This window comes from Eschscholzia californica, unplaced genomic scaffold (genome assembly GCF_041429995.1).
Source record: "Eschscholzia californica isolate CP2 unplaced genomic scaffold, dmEscCali1.0.p SCAF_1, whole genome shotgun sequence".
Taxonomy (NCBI): domain Eukaryota; kingdom Viridiplantae; phylum Streptophyta; class Magnoliopsida; order Ranunculales; family Papaveraceae; genus Eschscholzia; species Eschscholzia californica.
This window is the reverse complement of record NW_028238198.1, coordinates 54,713,900-54,733,239: the sequence shown is the minus strand read 5'-3', so window position 1 is coordinate 54,733,239 and position 19,340 is coordinate 54,713,900. Positions and strand designations below refer to the sequence as shown.

The window sequence follows — 19,340 nt, the reverse complement described above, 5'->3', positions numbered from 1 at the left end:
TAATGTGTTATGTATGATACATATAAAAAAATGAAATAAAGTATGAAACTTTAACAATAAATAACACGTTATTTATGAAACAAAACAAGAATCAATAAACAAAAAAACACTGTAACTTTGACATCTAGACATACTTTAACTATACTAAATGTGTTTTGTTGTAGAAATATACGTAATTGTTACTAATTAACGTGAATATTGCGAAACAGATAGTAAGTTTGAAATCAATCGAAAAAATCTGAGAAAGAAAATAAAGAGAATTTTAAGGATTGGTTTCCAAAAGTGGGTTTTTTCATGGGAAATTGGGTGGAATGACCCAAGACCAAGGGGGTTTTGTTGAAATGACACAAGTTTCTCCATAACTTCTCAAATGACCTAATTTTTATATTTTGGGTCAAAATTGGCCTCATATATATATTGGAGTCTAGAAAGTCTAGACTTCGAATTTTCCAAAACCCACAAGTCAGAGCCGAGAATAACCAGTTCTCTCTCTACAACCCTTCTTCGAAATTCAACAAAACTAATCCATTCCACCATGTCTTGTTCAAAATTTTTGGATGAAATCATTGTAATTGAGTGTAAATCTTGAAACATCTTGAATCTTTCAACTTTTTTAGGTTTCTCTCTCAAATCTCTTCTTGTTCTTCACCGAAAATTTGGGGATACCTTTTGCTAGGTTAGGGTTTCCATAATTATTGAGGTAAGTTCTTGGCTAGGGTTTTCGGAAATTTCATCTTCATTGTTACTTTGTTTCATATTATGTGTTCTTTTGTTTGATTTTGTATATGGTTTTTTATTGATTTATGTATTGTTCATCTTGCTATGGTTTTAGTTTGTTTCAACTTTATGATTACATTGCATCTTATGTTTTGGTTGTTTATCAATTTTTATATGTTAAATTCATCTTATGTGTTGTTGATTTTTCAATTTTGGCTAGGGTTTTACCTTAATCTTATGGATTGGTTACTTTGTTTAACAGTGTTCACAATGTGTTTGTTAGTAGTCCTCAATGAATTGAAGTATTGCTCATGTTTGTTGAAGTTTGTTCTTACTTCATCTTCATTATTACGGTCATTTATCTTTTGTATTGTTTGTTTGTTCTTTCTTCATCTTCATTATTACGGTCGTTTATCTTTTGTTTATATTTTTTTTACTGTTGTGTCAATTTATCTTATATATAGCATACCAATAAGAAGCATACCGTTTTATCACGTTAAAGTTGTAAACCACATAAAGAAGAATTCATAGTTGAACACTTAAAGAATCACCTTGATTCATTCATACATTGCATGGTGTGTTTGTAGATATATGACATGAGTTTTATGAACTTAAAATTGTAAGTTGAACACTCAAAGAAATGTGTTAGATCAACTCTTTGAGATTGAAATTATTATTATTTGATACGATGGTGCAAATCCTTGGGGGAATTACTGAAACCCCCACCTTTTCATAATACACATTACTGAAACCCCCACCTTTAATTAATAATTACTAAAAACCCCACCTTTTCATAATACACTTACTGAAACCCCCACCATTTTTTATGAAAAAGTGGGGGTTTTAGTAATGTGTATTATGAAAAGGTGGGGGTTTCAGTAATGTATATTATGAAAAGGTGGGGATTTCAGTAATTATTAATTAAAGGTGGGGGTTTCAGTAATGTGTATTATGAAAAGGTGGGGGTTTCAGTAATCTTCAATTGTATTATATGTATTTTTAGGTTGTTCTTTGAAATTGACTTATTAAAAGTTTGTGGTAGTTTATATTGTATTCAGAGATTGGAGTATTAGATGTGTATATGTGGTAGAATTTAGTAATATCAATTTCAATAAGGTTGTGTTTGATATCATGGAAACAATTCCATGGAAATAAAAGAATTCCGTGGAAACTCTTCCACGGAATTTGTTTTGTGGAAATAAAGAGTTCTTTCGTTTGGTAGTCATTTATTATTCCGTGGAATTACGAACTCTGTTATTTGGTTGACAACTAACTTCTACGAATATAATATTCAATTAAGAGTTTTTATTTACTCTTTATATAGTCTAAATGATATTTTTACTTTTGCGAAAATTACATTTTCATCCTTATGTCTAAATTACATTTTTACCTTTATGTTTTCAAAATTATATTTTTACTCATATGTTGTAAAATTATTTATCCTTGTGTCACTTTACTAATTTAAGGGTAAAAATGTCATTTTGATATTATACGAGGGTAAAAATGTCATTTTGACAACATAAGGGTAAAATGCCAATTTGATTTTATAAAAGGGTAAGAATGTAATTTTGGCTGTAAAATTCCAAAATATCATTTTGACAACTTTGTAAACATGTCATTTGGTAAGAAGGACAAAAATGTCATTTGCCCAATGTATAAGTAAAACATTTTGCTAAATTTTATGGGTAAAAATATCATTTTCAACATATATGGAGATAAATATTAAGTTTCAAGTATCCGAATATATTAAAATATTTTTATTTTGATTTTTCGCTTTCCACGGAAACTAATTCCGAGGTGGGGAGCAAGGAATTAAAAGTGGACTATTTCATGGAAATAGATTCCATAGGGAATTAAAGTCATGGAATTACACTTCGTATCAAACGGTGGAAATACCTATTTCCACGGAAATTCTTTTATTTCCATGGAAATGAGAGATATCAAACAAAATAGAAATCTTAGTATTTGACTTATTCATAAGAAAAAATTGATTGGCAGTGTGAGTGTAGACTACTGCAGTGTAAGTCTAGACTGTTGCAGTGTGAGCTTTTATGTATATTTTATTTTATTTAGATTCTAATTGTTAAGTTTGTATTGATGTAGTTTTATGTACATTCTAGTAGTAATTTGACCTAACAGGAAAGTTCACCTCCCTCATCCTAAAATGAAATTCTTTTTATTTAGACATAAGAAAAAAAAGTTTTCCTTTGAGCTCTCCAAAACATATTGCTAGATTTACTTAGGAGGAAAGGTATATAACGGACATTTGTAAATGTCGTACTCAAACTACTTCATCAAGTTTCCACCTCATATTTTTCTTTATATTCTTATGTAGGATAAAGGTCTTATGAGAATATATAATCACGATCATCAATCGAAGCCGGGTTCACCCATCCGAAACATAGTGGTTGGAACATCACCATCGAGATTGAGTAGTTCATGGGTTGTGAGTTAGGTCAGGCCTTGGCTGCATCGCAAGATGTTTGTACCAGAGTTTAAATCATTCCAGTTAATGATGTATGCGAAGAACAAACAACGATTATGACTATTAGTTTCACAATTTGTGTAACCTACTCTGGTGTTTCACACTTAATACTGATGTAATAGTTTGAAAAAAATAATTAGTTGGTGTATTTGACTGTATTACTGTATGTTGGAACCACATTACAACAATGTAAAGTGAAACTCAATCATATATCGATACTTCTCGTCAGAATGCAGACATAGTCTAGACATTGTCAAGACAAAGTCTATACTGAGTCTATACATGCCTGTTATTGTAAGTTTCTCTAAATTATTAGAAATCGAAAAATCTTAGCCAATCGATGAAGAATCTTAAATCTTTGTATTTTTTTAGTAGAAAAACTAGAAGATGGGAGGAAGGAATGAGAAACTTAGGTTCAAAGGGAAGGAACAGTTCGATTTTGGACTTGGGAAAGAAAAATTCAAAGTCTAGATTTTCTAGACTCAATTTTCATAAAGGAGCAATTGCGGTATAAAATAAAAAATAAGGTTACTTTTGCAGTTTTCTTAAAATTAAGATCATTTTACCAAAGTTAGATTTGGGGTGGGTCATTTGACCCAATTTCCCGTTTTTCTTATGTAGAAAGTTATAATGAGTATTATGATAGAGATCTATTTTCTCTATAGAGATGGGTCGATTTGGACTAAATATCCATTATAATTATTATTTTGGCTTAAAATCCTATATTAATATTAGGGTGGGTGGACTAAATGTGTGTTTAGGTGTATAGTTTTGGACTAGAAACCCAAAAATTAACTTTTATATAATACCAAAACAAAAGTAAAAATAACTTATACTTAACATGTGAAATTAAAATGAAAAAATCTTCATATAATCCTTTCAGATAAGATTTTGCCAAGGCAAAATCCATATACTATTAACAATTCAATATATATATATATATATATATATATATATATATATATGTATATATATATATATATATATATTTCAATTTACGTCATAAATTATTTTACGGTGTTTATTTTGTCAGAAGTAAAAAAGAATTAATAGACTAACCCAGTGGCGTGCGGTGGTGGGTGTGAGCAGGGCCCCCACCACAAGGAGCCCATTTTTAGTGAAGGTCTAAATTTAGTGCTTAATATATAAGAGGAAAAATCTAAGGCCCAAACAAGGAGTCCAAATAAGAAATCCAACCTAATAGGGAATAATATCTAAAAAAACCCAAAAGGTGATGTTACCTTACTATCCCCCAAAAAAAAAATACTTACCTCTTATGTCCCTCACACATTTCCCTCCCAAACGTACCTTTGTCTGTCATTGCGTCAGCCACCACATGCCACAGCATCTCTCTCTTTCTCTCACTAGTCTGAGTTAATTAGACTCCTTTCCCTCAAAACGCTCTCTCTCTACAATTGATTAAACACTAAAACCCTAAATACCTCTCTTCATTCCAAACATTTTTGGGCGTCTCTATCTCTCTCTCTATCTCGCTCAAACGAAACGATTTTCCGGCTATTAAATCTCTCAACCGAAGCGTTTTTGGCTACTCTCTCTCTATTAAACCTTCAAAAGCAACTTCATCTTCTCATCTCTCTCTATTTCGCTATCTTTCCGCAAATCGGCTCCTTCTCTCTCTTCTTCGAGCATCATCAAACCCTAATTTCTGTTCGTCAGCGTTTAACAAAGGTACGACTCTGTTCTTCCTCAAAATCTTCTTTCTATCTCTGTTCTTGGTTAAGTTTTAGGTTTTTTGTTGATGAAATGATGAGTTTGTTTTAACATTTTGGGTTGTTTTAAAAAAATTAGGGTTTCGTTTCACACATTTAGGACTTGGATTTTGATTTTTTGGGGTTTAACTTTCTCTTAAGTTGTTGTTCTTCGTGATTGTTGCCGACATTTGGGTTTGTGATAAAACATTTATGGATTTTTTTTTTATTTCGGAAGCATGCATCTTCACAGAAGGTAATTTTGGGGTTTATGGTTCTTCATCAAGTTTTTAGGTTAGGTTTGTTGATGATATTATGGGTTTGTTGTAACATTTTGGGTAGTGATTAGAAAATTAGGTTTCTGTGGAGACATTTAGTACTTTGTTTTCGATTTTTTGGTGTTTGTGTTTGTGTTTGTTGATGAAATGAATGGTTTGTTTTAAAATTCTGGGTTGTGTTAAAGAAATTAGGGTTATTTTGAGACATTTTAGGTTCTGTTCTTGGTCAATATTGGAGACATTTTGTTTTTTTTTAACTTTGGTTGGGTGTTGATGCATTTTGTGGTTTTTACCCCTGAAACTTGATATGATGTAACATTTTGGGTTGTGTAGAAACATTTTTGGTTTGTTTCAAACATGTGGGTGTCTCTTACAAACATATCAATTTGTGCAGAACATTATAAAAGACGGTGAAAGCGACGGCAACCAAAAAAAAAGATTCAGCAACTCGACAACAGGCTCTAAAAAGAGCTAGCCCTAGAAAGAGGGCTAGTGAAGAGCCAACCACAACTGGGCCTAGTAAAAAAGGCACGAAAATGATGAATGTGACCTCATCACAGACAAATGTATGATATTCTATAAACATTTCAAACAATGTTTAAACATGTCACATAATTTCACAACATTTTGGAGTGTGTTTCAGAATTTTATCTAGTTCTCAAACATTTTAACAAATTTGGGGATAACAGTATCTACACATCTGTGAGAATGTCCTCTCATTATTGTTTGTGGTCTCTCATTTCGTATAAATTTTTGGCACAATTGCTTGTGTGTTGTCATTCTGTAAATGTTGCTTCACTTATTCCTACCTTATTCCTAGGGTTCTATGAAAAGTTATGAAAAGAGGGACTTTGTGGTTTTGTGGTTTTAGGGTTTTGTGAACATTTAGTAGGGTGTTGATGGATTTTGTGGTTTTTACTGAGTAAAAATTGGTATGTTGTAGACATTTTGGGTTGTGTAGAAACATTTTGGTTTTGTTATCAACATGTTGGGGTCTCTTACAAACATATCATTTTGTGCAGAACATTTAAAAAGATGGTGAAAGCAACAACAATAAAAAAGGAGAAGCATCAGCAAGACAACAGGCTGTATAAAGAGCTAGCCCTAGAAAGAGGGCTAGTGAAGAGACAACAATGCAGGGCCTAGTAAAAAAGGCAAAAAATATTAAAGGTGACTGAATCACATACCAAGGTAAGATATTCTCTAAACATTTCAAACAATGTTTAAGCATTTTAGATAATTTCAAAACATTTTGGAGTATGTTTCATGTATGTTCCTGCATTAATGTATGTGTTTTGACATTTTGAAGAATGTTTAGGACTGCATATGAAATGACATAAGATGTTTCTAAAACATTTTGCATAATGTTCGGCATTTTATCTAATTATCTAACATTTTGCATAATGTTTAGGAATGCATACGAAATGACATAAGGGTCTGTGAAAAAAGTTAAAATTTGGGGATAACAGCGACATTATTCCTAGGGTTCTGTGTAAAGTTATGGAAACCAGTGGCATTTGATTTCTTTGGTACACATTTTGGAAAATGATCTCGCATTATTGACAGTGTTCTAGCATTTTAAATAATGTTTAGGTGTGCAAGGTAATAACAGCAATTGCTTCTCAAACAATTCGAATAATGTTAAAGCATTATTGATAATGTTGGCACATTTACAAGAATGTTTAAGAATTGCAGAAATTGTTCCTCAAGCATGATTTATAATGCAAAAGAATTTGCAGCTTATGTTGAAAATGTCATGGAAGAAACAGGGTTTACAACGTTTGGTAGCAATTGAAAGTACGGTAGAATTTATAGGGCGTCGACATTCCCTTCACAGGGTAAAGTAAGTGTTTTAACTTTTTTATGGTTCCATTCAATGTGAGAACATCAATCTTTATTATGTGATCATTTCTCATAATGTCGAAACATCAATGTTTATGTTATCATCTTTTTGAAAATGTCGTAAAACATTCGTCATAATGTTGTGATATTTCTTATTATGTTGATTACATTGATGAGAATGTTGAAGCACTCTTTATTATGTCGGTAACATTTCCTTTATGTCGTCAACAACTCAGGTTGCGACCTATTTGTTATTTTAAATATCGAAGAAGTGGTGGCAAACTGTCTGAGAGCGGCCAGAAAAAAGAAACAGAAGAAGAAGATTGACACATATTGGCCCAAAGGAAGAGGGCAGAGCTAACCCACATGATATTGGAGAAAAATACGCTATACTAGAGGTTGAACCTTGATTGAAAGTGTGGTAGAAGAAACAACGTTTTTTGAGAAGGATGTAAAAGCAAAAATGAAGTGGTAAATTATTTTGTGATGTTAAGTAGTGACATTGATTTGCTCTGGGATCTTGATGTGCAAACAATATGGAGAAAATCTGTTTAATATATTTTTTTCTTCTTCAAAAAATATGAGATGTATAGACAATAAATAGTTTGTCTAACAAAGGAAACAAAATATGAAAACACAGTAGATAATGTTAGAGACATTCTTGAGAATGTTTACAAAAGTGATGACAATATTCACTTTTGTTGACAAAATGCTGACAAAATGTTGGCCATGTTGCTAACATTATATGATTCATATAAATAGATATCATTTTTGTTTAAGAAAATATATGAAGGTACGATTGATGATGTTCTAACATTCTTAAGAATGTAATGTACAATGTTGCCTTCGTTTTGGATGAAAAAGAAATCTACAAAAGAATATTTAACCAAGTAAGTAACCATTCTTTCAACATTTATCGGAATGTTGTAACATTGTTTGATTAAGATAAATAAATATCATTTTTGTTTAAGAAAATATATGAAGGCACAATCCATTCATTCAACATTTTTCAGAATGTCTACGGAAGTAAACAAAATGTGAAGACAAAAAGAGAATTTGCTAAGACAAATCAAACACATATGCAAACATCCTAAAATAGTGTTCAGGACATAGTGAAGAATGAGAACTGAAATTGGGCTCGACAACTCGCACTTTTGTGATAAGAAGGTTGGTTGCACCTACGAAAAGTTTTGACACCACCAGAAAATATGTGTCCAATCTTAGTAAATATGTCTCCCCATGATTCACACACTTATTCTTCTCATTTTTTTGAGAAGTAGAAAGAGATCTATCGAGTTCCATAGTTGCTAATTCTGCAAATGGTGATTCTGCAAATGGAAGGAACAAAATGAATACAGGGTTTAGGAATATGAACAAATGCTACTGACATTACAGCGAATGTTTTAGCATGCCGTAAAATGTTTGGATTCATTAGGAAATGTCTTTGACTTTTTAACATATATTTTGGGAATGTTATAAAATGTTTAGTTTGTTTGGGTAGTGGCTAGACAATTTAACAAATGTTAAGGCAAATTTGGAAATGTTACACATCAGCGGAGTATGTCTGTTTCAAAATCAAAAGTTCTCTCATCAGCGGAGAAGTGTAGGTATTTTAAATTGAATTCTGCTTTGCAATTTAACAAATGTTTGGGCACTGCTTAAAATGCTTAGAAAACGTTAGACTGATCTGAACATCTTTAATACAAAATTGTGGTGAACATTTTTCAAAATGTTCACACGTCCTTTAAAATGTTAACACAATTTGTAAAGTGTTTTTAACAAAACGAGAACCAGTTGCTACTGTTAACATAACTGTACGGAATAGTGTTAACACATCCCGTAAAATGTTTAGACAAACTGTAAAGTGTTACTTACAAAACGAGAAGTGGTTGCTAATATTGACAAATCTGTACGGAACAACAATGAAAACACCATGAAATTACCCTAAAACCAAGAACACCCTCACCAATGGAGCTTCAAATAAGTAGATCTACAAATCTATATATTTAACTCTCTACAAAACTATGGAAACACCATGAAAACACCCTAAAACCAGATTTGAAGTTTTTTTAACCTCCATTAAAGAAGATGATGATTGAAGATAAAAGATGATGAAGGTTGCTCAAACGAAGAAGATGATGAAGGTCGCTCAAACGAAAAAGATGATGACTGAAGATGATGATTGAAGATGATGAAGATAATGACTGAAGATGATTAAAAATAAAGGAAGATAATGAATGTTCTTGAAGAGGGTTTAGGTTTATGTAGAGAGAAAAATCTGGAAAAAAATTTAGAGAGAGAAAGAGATAATGAAGAAGGTTGAAGATGATGAAGTTGATGGTTGAAAACGATGAAGTTGATGGTTGAAGATGATGAAGCTGGGAAATGTAGAGAGAGGGAAAGCTGAAAAAAATTTAGAGAGAGAGAGTGATTCGGTTTTTAAAGAGTGAGAGGGTGTTGATTTAGGTTACATATATATAAGAGGGCAAAAGAGAGAATATGAAAATAAATAAAGTCTTGGAGATACGAGTTAGGTCCGGATTGAGCATAGGGATGTGTATTTGGTTTGATTTGAGATATTAGTTGATTATTTGGTTTTGGGTGGGTTAATAATCCCGGTTGGTTTTATTTTTTGTATTTGGGCTCAAAAATTGGGCCTTTCATAAAAAAATTCCTTGTTTTCAATGAAGAAAAGGAAGCTCTGAAAATTATGTTGAAGGCCTCTTCTGGCATGATCTCCTTGACTTGAGAATCCATATCCATTTCCCCCTGTAGATTACGAATTGAAAATGCTAGTCAGAATCCATAGAATCAACCATAGTCAAGAGGGTTAATATAAAATCAAAAAAGGACTATAACTTTAGGCCAGCGCTTTGGGGAAAGCTATATACTCTCCGGGGTGTGAAGTTTTGGGTGGAAACAAAAAAAAAAATAGATTCTTTTATTTCTCCCAAACAACCAAATCCTTTTCAGCTTCTTCTTCTTTTCTCCGGCGACTCCATCATCTCCGGCGACAATTTTTTTTTTATTCTCCATTTCCGCCGAAGGAGAGGAGCCCCTTCACCGGAGGTCTGGTTTCCAGACGAAACTAGATCTGGTTTCATCTTGAAACCAAACGAGTCTGGTTTGTTCTTCAAACCAGACCAGATCTGGTTTGTTGATCAAACCAGATCCCGTTTGGTTTGATCTTCAAACCAGGCTCGCCTGGTTTGAACAACCAGACGCGTCTGGTTTGAACAAACAAGATCTCGTCTGGTTGTTCAAACCAGACGAGCTCCGGCGAAGGGGCTCCTCCCCTTCGCCGGAGAGAAAGAGAAGAAAGAGAGAAGAAAGAGAGAAGAGATGGAGAAGAGAGAAAAAGAGAAGAGAGAGAAAGAGAAGAGAGATAAAGAGAAGAGAAGATGGTGAAGTCGCCGATAACATCCGGCCGGCGACTTTTTCCGGCGATATTAAAGGGGTGTTTGGTTTATTTTTTTTTGTTTTCCACCGTTTTCTCCGGAAACTTTAATGCTTTCCCCAAAACAGTGGCCTAACTTTATTTTTCCCTCTCTCATTTTCCACTCTTCTTCTTCCCGCGCAGAGCTCGACTTTGACGGCAGAATCGTTTTCGACGAAGAAGACGACTCCGTCTGTCTCCTCCGGTGACTTGAAGGTATACGTTTTAACTCTTTAGGGTTTCTGTAAATGGTTTAGGGTTGTCACTTTTGTTTTCATATTAGTTTATCTAGGGTTTCTGTAAATGCTTTATTTAGGATTGTTTTTTTCTTGTGAGGAAAATTATGAAGGCTTAGAGTAGTTCTTTCACAATCAATTAGGGTTTCATGAAGAAGGTTATGAAGGCTTAGGGTAGAACTATAGTTGAATCTCGTTTTTTCATCTCTCAAGGTAGGAGGGGGTTGAGCTTTTTTCATTACTGTCTTTTGTTGCTTTTCATAAGTTGGATTTAAGGTTGGGTTTTTTAAATGTTGAGCTGGGATGCCTAGTTACAAATGGGATACTTGAGCAACATCTTAAGGTATGAAGGAACTATGTCCGAGGATCTTCAACTTACCCTCCATTTGAAGATAGTGGTTTTGACCTTGTTAATTTCTTTACCATGAATTAGTCAGGAGGATGCAACAACTTTTGATTTCAAATTTGACGGATTTTAATTTGTAAAGAATAAATTTCAATTGCTCCAGCTGAGAAATCTCTGGTCCTGTTTCGAACTAAAACCCTAGTCTTTCGCTAAAGCTGAGAGAGAGAGAGAGATGATGGAGATAGAGAGGGGGATCAAGGAGATGGATAGAGGGTTCCGGGATAAAGAGAGGATTCCATGAAATAGAGAGAAATGGGGTGGAGAAAAATGAGAGAGAGCAGAAATGGCGAGGAGAGCGAGCGCAGCGAGTCAACATGAAATATTCCTGTTCTACCTTAGACACCTATTTCATTTGTCTATTGTTTAGGTTTTTTCTTTACTAACTACACACTGATCTGTTTACTTTTCCTCTTTCTGTTTTGTATTCTAAGTTGTTTACTAGTATCTCAGTGATCTAGTATTATTTTGTTTACTGGTTTTTTCTTGATTTGTGTAATATTGTTTTTTACAGATCTGTCAAGTGACTTTTCCTATCATTTTCGTCTACCATTTTTATGTGTGTATAGATTTTGATGTTGAGAACTTCTCTTTTGATGACAAGAACTTGTCATCTGTGTGTGTTCGTGTGTGGTTATACTACGGATAGAGATGATATTTCTTACTTTGCAATCTGAAAAAAAAAGTAATCACATTTAGGGTCATCTGAATTTAAAGAATTTGAAGTTTTGAGTAGCATTTTCATGGTGTTAAGTTTACAATCTATCTACAGGGGCAATGGATATAGATTCTGATACAAATTCAAAAACAGTTGAACCAGTGCCCATGAAAATGGATTCTTCTGAATCCTCTCCCACCCAAGTATATTCCTCTTTTCTCTACCATTTTCTTTTTTCTCCTTCTGATTAAGTTGTGGTGATTAGTCACAGTTTGCTTTTCATTATATGAAGTCGAAGGGTAAAGAAAAAGCAGATATTTCGGTGTCAATGGAGAAACTACAGATAGATGAATCTTCATCAGGGACTTTCAAGAAGAAACCAGTTATTATCATTGTAGTTGGGATGGCAGGCACGTATTCTTACAAATTTATCTTGTCTATATTAAGTTCTTTTATTGTTTGGGTCACTTTGGTGTTACAAGATGCTTTTCTGAAGCGTGCGCGGATGTTTGTCTTTTTTAGGTAGTGGAAAAACAACTTTTCTTCATCGTTTGGTTTGCCATACACAAGCTTCAAACATTCGAGGATATGTAGTTAATCTTGACCCAGCAGTCATGACCCTTCCTTATGGTGCGAATATCGACATACGAGACACTGTTCAATACAAGTTATGAAGCAGTTTAACCTTGGTCCTAATGGAGGAATCTTGACATCACTTAACTTGTTCGCGACAAAATTTGACGAGGTAAAGTAAAATCTTTAGAATTAGAAGCATTCTGTATCTCATATTTTATGGTGATATGTGCTTTGGCACCATGTCCAAGCCTTAACTTCTGGCCTCCATTTCTGTTAGTGTTAGGCATACCCATATACTCATTAAACTTTTTAAGAGAGATTGAAACTTAGGAGAACTGTAGTTTTGGACATTTCACTCATATCTTGGAACGAAATTTGGTTCGTTATAGTTTGGGAAGCAAGCAAAAACTTCTTTCGAATTAGAAAATAACATTCCTGTATTAATCATGTAATTCTTGCACAAGGGTTGACGAAATAACTTGTAGAAGTGTGCATATTTTTTACCACAATTTCGTGGTGAGTTTTATCAGAATGTTGTGTTTTTCAGGTTGTATCAGTTATTGAGAAGCGAGCGGACCAGCTAGATTATGTTCTTGTCGATACTCCTGGTCAAATTGAGATATTTACTTGGTCAGCTTCAGGATCAATAATTACTGAAGCTTTTGCTTCGACTTTTCCCACTGTGGTTTGTTATGTGGTTGATACACCTCGTTCTGCTAGTCCGGCTACTTTCATGAGTAATATGCTTTATGCTTGTAGCATATTATACAAGACAAGGTTGCCACTTGTTTTGGCCTTCAACAAGACTGATGTCGCTAAACATGAGTTTGCTGTAGAGGTATTTTTTTTTTTGTTTGATCAATCTTTTGTTGATTATCGAGTATCGTATATTTCAACTGTGTTGTTTTGTCTAATATGTATTTATCCAACTACAAGCTTGTCATTGATTAGAAATTCGAATTTTATGTGAATAGTGGATGACTGATTTTGAGGCATTTCACACGGCACTTGACAACGATAACTCATACACATCAACCCTAACAAGAAGTCTCTCGCTAGCGCTCGATGAATTCTATAACAATCTTCGCTCGGTTGGCGTGTCTGCAGTGTCAGGTGCTGGAATGGATGCCCTCTTTAAGTCCATAGATGCAAGTGCTGACGAGTACATGGAAACCTACAAGTATTACTTCACTTTCTAAGAATTTTCTTATGGAATAGTTTTTTTCACAGTAATTGCTTAAGTTGAACAGTTTTTCTTTGTTTCTTTCAAATCTTTAACTTTGGTTTGTGTGGTTCCAGGGCTGATCTTGATAAGAGAAGGGTAGAGAAACAACGATTGGAAGATGAACGAAGAAGAAAAAGCATGGAGAAGCTGAGGAAAGACATGGAGAAATCTGGCGGAGAATCTGTGGTTTTAAGTACAGGTATGAAAAACAAGATGGACGAAGATGAGGAGGAAGACGAAGATGAGGAACAGGAAGATGAATACGAGATTGATTTGGTAACAGAGAAGGACGATGGAGAAGACGATGGTGAGAACGAAGAAGTTATCGACTTCAAGTTTTAACAAGTTCCTATAATCTTTGACATGGGTTTTGATTCAACATATATACAGAGACTTCATATCCTCCTATCTTGGTAAATAGTTACTAGTTCTTGTAGGGGTGAATTTTGGTATGTCTAAACTGGTGAAGTAATTTTGGTTTGTTTGTTTGGTTTTAGTAGTAGATCCCAAAAGCATGGAAGAAATAGGACAATTCGACACTGATCTTTCCTCAACTTGTTTAATGTCATACAAGTATGTTCACTGTTATTTTTACTGAGTAGTGATAGAAGAGATTATAAGTGGAAGCCTGTTCATATTTTTTTTTTCTTTTGAAAGGTCGAAATTTATTCTAGACTTACAGAAAATCAGCTGTCTTCATTTTAGGTTAATTCACTTGTTCTGTTTTGATGAATTATTTTCATTCTTGATGGACGGCCGTTAGTTTATAAGCCAACAAGATTGTGGATGCAATCGTAGGTCTAAGTGAGTTTACCTTGCCTATGGGCCTATGGCAAGAATTGTGGTTTTAAAATTGTTGTTAGAGGAATGAAATGAGGTTGTGTTAGAGAGAAATCATTTTCTTTTTTGTTGGAATTGGGATAAAGAAAGAAAGAAAAGCATGATAGTGGTAGTGGGTAGTTTTAATAGTCGGGTATGAGCAAAAATTGAGTTTGATCAAATTACTTTTTTTTTTTTTTTAAATCAAATGAGGAGTCAATGAAGTATGTAGCTAGACCATTCATGGGTCTCTTCTCTCTCTATAGGCAAGCTTTATATTAAACTTGACCATTCATGTCTCTCTCTCTCTCTCTCTCTCTCTCTCTCTCTATATATATATATATATATATATATATATATATATATTTTTAGTTACTCGAGAGTATCCAAAGATTTGATTTTGTTATGGATCAAATGGGTACTAGAGAAAAGGAAGTAGTGATTGATCTTGAAAATGGTGGAACTACTAGTGAAGAAGAAGAAGAAGAAGAAAATAGGAACAATGAATCAATTTCAATGTTGGGTCAGATTTGGAGTGGGTTTTTGAGTGATAATGGATCACTCAAAGGTGAAAAAAATGGTGGGGCAAGTTCAAATTCTCCTGAAAATACACAGGTATTGATAGAGAAGAAATCTGAAGGAGAGGAATCAGTAAGGATGAAGAAACCAGATAAGGAAAGTGGGAAAAAGAAGAATTATAGGGTTTCCTCGAAACCACCTCGACCTCCAAGAGGACCATCACTGGACGCTTCTGATCAGAAGCTGATAAGAGAGATTGCTGCTCTTGCTATGTTGAAACGGGCGAGGATCGAATGAATGAAAGCGTAGAAGAAATTGAAAGCAGCAAAAGCTGCATCATCTAATAGTAATCTTTGTGCTACGATTATCACTTTTATCTTCTGCCTAGTACTAATCTTTCAAGGTAAAATTTCCATAACAATGTGAATTTATAATGTCATTAATTTTTACCTTTTGTTTAGCCATTATATATATCATGATATATGTCACTAGAAACTTGTTCATTGATCGGTCCGATACAATCTTAGGTATAATTTCAAGTGTGAATTAGAACTATTTGCTGCAACAGTCCCATTTCGCTCACAAGAGTGTCTGGAGTCGGGGTTGTAGGTGTACGCTCAAGCTTAGTAAGTACCAAAGCCTTTTGAGGGGTTCACGGAGCCTCCGAGAACAAAACCCCGTATCTTAGTGAGGTGGTAAAAGCGGGGACAATATCGGCAAATGCCAAGGCTTGGGGCGTCACGTTTGCGATGATTTGTACTGAATATACTTCCTAGAAAGTAGAGATAGTGTAGTACTTAATGTGCTTGTTTTTTTATGCGGGAATGTCGTCCAAAGGTCGTCCTCATATGAGCTTACAAGGACCTCCTCAATCAGCAGTAGGAATGAGAGGAAGCTCGATTTCGATTCAGTATTACAGTAACAAATCTGCAGATAGAACTGATAAATCTGACTCTCTGTCTCCAAGGTATGTTAACTTTTTTCGGTTTGGTTTAACAGTTACTTGTTCTTGGTGGGGGCTATACATTGTCTGATTACACTTGCCATTTTCGCAGTATATATGGTTTGTGTGCTAAGAGAGAACCCGTTTTTTATCACCATTTTGACGAATTATCTTCGATGAGACTATAGTTTTAGAACCTTTTTACTTACCACTAAGTGCAACAATTCATTAGACATTTGTGCATTTGCAGCTTGTTAGAACATGTATATGGATCAGCTCCACACGAAGAAGCCGGGAGTAAAGAGGCAGGGTGATCGAAAGAGTATTGCCACGCTACAGGAGAGGGAAGTAAGAGAAGAACCACTTGTGTGATATTTGAGAGAGTTCATTAGTTCGAGAGAGATCCTGTAACAACTTGTTTGAGAGATCTCTGGTGCTGTTAGTTGTGTGCAAATATGGGTGAGAAGGGCTAGAATGACCCAGCATATAAAGGCTCTAGAGAGAGAGGGAGTTGGTTCTTGTACAACTTGAAATATTGATCAATAATTTATTGAACTCGGGAATGTTAAACTTTCGATAGCGATATATTTCATATTTATTGCTTACTACTAGAATCACTTTTCGAGTGTTGATTATTGCTTACTACTAAAATCACTTTTTGAGATGTTGATCCATTTCTATACTCCCCTCTCTAATCTACCTCCTCTTTTCATTAAATGCAGATTAGATTTTTGTAGTGTCGGTGGCATAAGCAGGAAGTGTGAAATGCAGGTTTTTGTAGTGTTGGTGGCGTAAGCAGGAAGTGTGAAATATATAAGTTTGTCGATGAACTCTGTGTTCTTCTTGGACCAAAGATACAAGTGATAAAAATTCTGGCATGATTTGCCTCTTCTTAGCTTCTTCAAACTTCATACTTCTACCAGTACCAACAAATTTATTTGCCCCTTTTTAGAAGTGGGTGCTCCCACACGACATAGTACTCTAACCAGGTCTACCACTCTATAAGCAAAAAAACTGTGTTCGAATGGTAATTCAAAATAAACTCGACAAAAGTTTTCAGAGTATTAGGAAAAACAGAAGGCACATCCAAAAGGTTCTTAGGATTGACTGCAGTGCATTGATCACGTGTAGTAGCTACCGATCATAACGATTCTTAGGTTTCAGCACCATAAGATTTGTGGTTGAGAGTATGAATGTCGGATTAAGCTTTTGAAGGCTCAGCTCGAGGTCTCCAGAGTCCTAGCCTGTACTTATGGGTGTACTTCAAAATCAGCTTTCTCTGCATCACCAAAGAAATATAGTATTAGGTTCAATCTTTAGGAGTTTCTTCTGTTTGGAACCTTCATTTTCTGAGTTCTAATGAGCAATAATACTTGAAAAGTGAACACTCGAGAAGTGAAAGTCTGGAAGCAATAAAAGCGAAAAACTATCGATTATCTAATGTTCAAGCGAAGGTCTATTACACGGTTCAATAAATATAATCAGAAGATGGTTCAAACAAAATTAACAGATGGAAATTTATGCTACCCTTTGTTCTGAAAACAACAAGAGAACAACTGTCAAAATAATCAACAGAGCATGGCTTGTCGGAGAGAAACATTTCTTCGTTACTCTCAAAAGATAGAGTGCAACTAATTTCTTAACAAGTGAACGATGATTGTCAAGAATAGTTTAAAATACGAAAACAGAATACAAGCTAGAGACTTTAAACCAACAATTCGTATAAACAAACAACATGGGGCATAGGTCCTGACAAATTACACACTATTTCGTAAAATGGCAATCAAGATTACGGGCCATATCAAGTTTATTCGTCTTATACTCCGTATCTAATACAATAGTGTAGTCTATAACTCTAGTCGGTTTCAAAGATGAACCTTTCCTAATTATCGTCTATAAGACTATAACTCTAGTTGGTACCTAGACTGTCATCGAAGTAAAGTAATGAAGTGTAATAGTCCCACATTGCTTTGGAGAGCATCTAAAGCATGTGCTATAGGTGCATGCTCGAGCTTAGTAAGTGGCGAGACATTTTGTGTGTGCTCGTGGAGCTTTTGTCAACAACGAAACCCGGTTGTAATGGACTTGAATATGGGTGTCAAAAGCAGGGACAATATCGATAACGTCTAACGAGACGCTACATTCTATAATGAAGTATCATGAAATTGAAAGAAAGTGGGGAAATGAAGTAGTATTTACATGTTTGCAAGGAATTCCAAGTTTCTTAAGTTTGAGAGTACGAGTAACAAGCAATTTCTGAAAATCCCCAATCATCTCCGTATCGAGTTTAGCTACGTGGGTTTCAACCCCTTTCCCTACTCCATTCAGAAATTCTGGTATTCCTACCTTCACTGCCAAAATCAACCATTTCAATCTTAAAAAACCCTATAACAATTGAAACTTTACAAATTAAAAAAAAAAACCCTAAAAGGATTTGAAACTTTACCTACGTATTGAGGTGCTGATTTAGAAAATGATCTCGAGAAATATCGTTCTGAGATTATCTGCTTCCAGGTTCTCATCATCATCATCGCCATTGCGCAACTTACAAGGTTCTGTCGTCCTGAGATTAGTGTCTTCACTCTAATACTGTACTTTAAAGGAAGCGTCCCCACACAAAATAGGCACTCTCCACATTATAAAATCGGTCGAGTCGAGTTGATTTGGTTACAAAATTGGCTCCATGTGCAACGACATGAAAGGACTTGAGAAAGTACTATTGCATATTACTCAAACCATTAGACTCGAGCCAATATTTGTTACATAGTTCGCCCAAAATCCATCCACTTGGACGCGTCGAACAACTAAATTCAGTCGAACTAGATTTACAAAGTCAAAATAGGTGGTGGGCACGACGATAAAACTTATGAGAGGCGTCTTTAAAACTCACGAACCATTAAGATCTCTTGTATTTCTCCAAATACCGGGTCTTGTGAACATACACTTAATACTTTGAGATACGCCGAGAGGTAAAATCTCTAGTTAGACCACCTCAATACTTGGGGGTTTGATTTAGGTGTCGTTTGACAATACTAAAATAAGTTACTTTTTTTTACCTATTTAAGTAGAAAAGTAAAAAAAATTAGTTTGATAACGCAAAAATTTCCAACTTCACTTAAGTCTTCTTCAAAGAGCATGTAAGCTTCATCAAGTCTATCGATCTTAGCAAGTCTATCAACAACAGAGCCGTAAGTAACCACATTTGGTGCATGACCCTTTGTCTTCATTTCTTCCAATAATTGGTATGCTTTATTAACCTTACCCGACTTGCAGAACCCGTCTATGACTCATTATACGCACGAGTATCAAGAACACAACCTTGTTCTTTCATTTCGTAAAATTTTTTGTAGGTTTCTCGTGCAAAGCCCACCTTTACAAGCTCATGAATTAGTATAGAATAGCTCGGACACGTCGGGCATGAAGCCTCGAGCTTTGATTTCTTCAAATAAAGCTCTTCCCTTTTCGGTCTCTCTACCCTTGAAAACACAATCCAT

At 34.6% G+C, this 19,340-nt stretch overlaps 2 protein-coding genes and 1 pseudogene across 3 annotated transcripts; 2 read left to right on the top strand and 1 right to left on the bottom strand.

Annotated features, from left to right (window-relative positions):
• Positions 1–10,375: 10,375 nt before the first annotated feature.
• LOC147567671 (GPN-loop GTPase QQT2-like) lies at positions 10,376–14,191 on the top strand (annotated as a pseudogene). The gene is made up of 7 exons (XR_015230815.1): positions 10,376–10,683; positions 11,879–11,967; positions 12,057–12,174; positions 12,287–12,509; positions 12,888–13,178; positions 13,315–13,520; positions 13,640–14,191. The product of XR_015230815.1 is annotated as a GPN-loop GTPase QQT2-like (transcript).
• A 579-nt stretch (positions 14,192–14,770) lies between these two features.
• On the top strand, positions 14,771–16,463 carry LOC147567670 (uncharacterized). The gene is given in 3 exon segments (XM_086654289.1): positions 14,771–15,306; positions 15,741–15,870; positions 16,097–16,463. Coding segments are annotated over 3 exon segments (711 nt in total). The 5' UTR covers positions 14,771–14,789; the 3' UTR covers positions 16,161–16,463.
• Positions 16,464–16,707: 244 nt separating this feature from the next.
• On the bottom strand, positions 16,708–18,592 carry LOC147567669 (uncharacterized). Its single transcript, XM_086654290.1, has 3 exons — positions 18,293–18,592; positions 18,046–18,197; positions 16,708–17,125 (listed from the first exon to the last, which is right to left on the bottom strand). Exons 1-3 carry the CDS (start codon positions 18,381–18,383, stop codon positions 17,048–17,050), a joined length of 321 nt encoding a protein of 106 aa, XP_086510416.1. The 5' UTR covers positions 18,384–18,592; the 3' UTR covers positions 16,708–17,047.
• Positions 18,593–19,340: the final 748 nt, after the last annotated feature.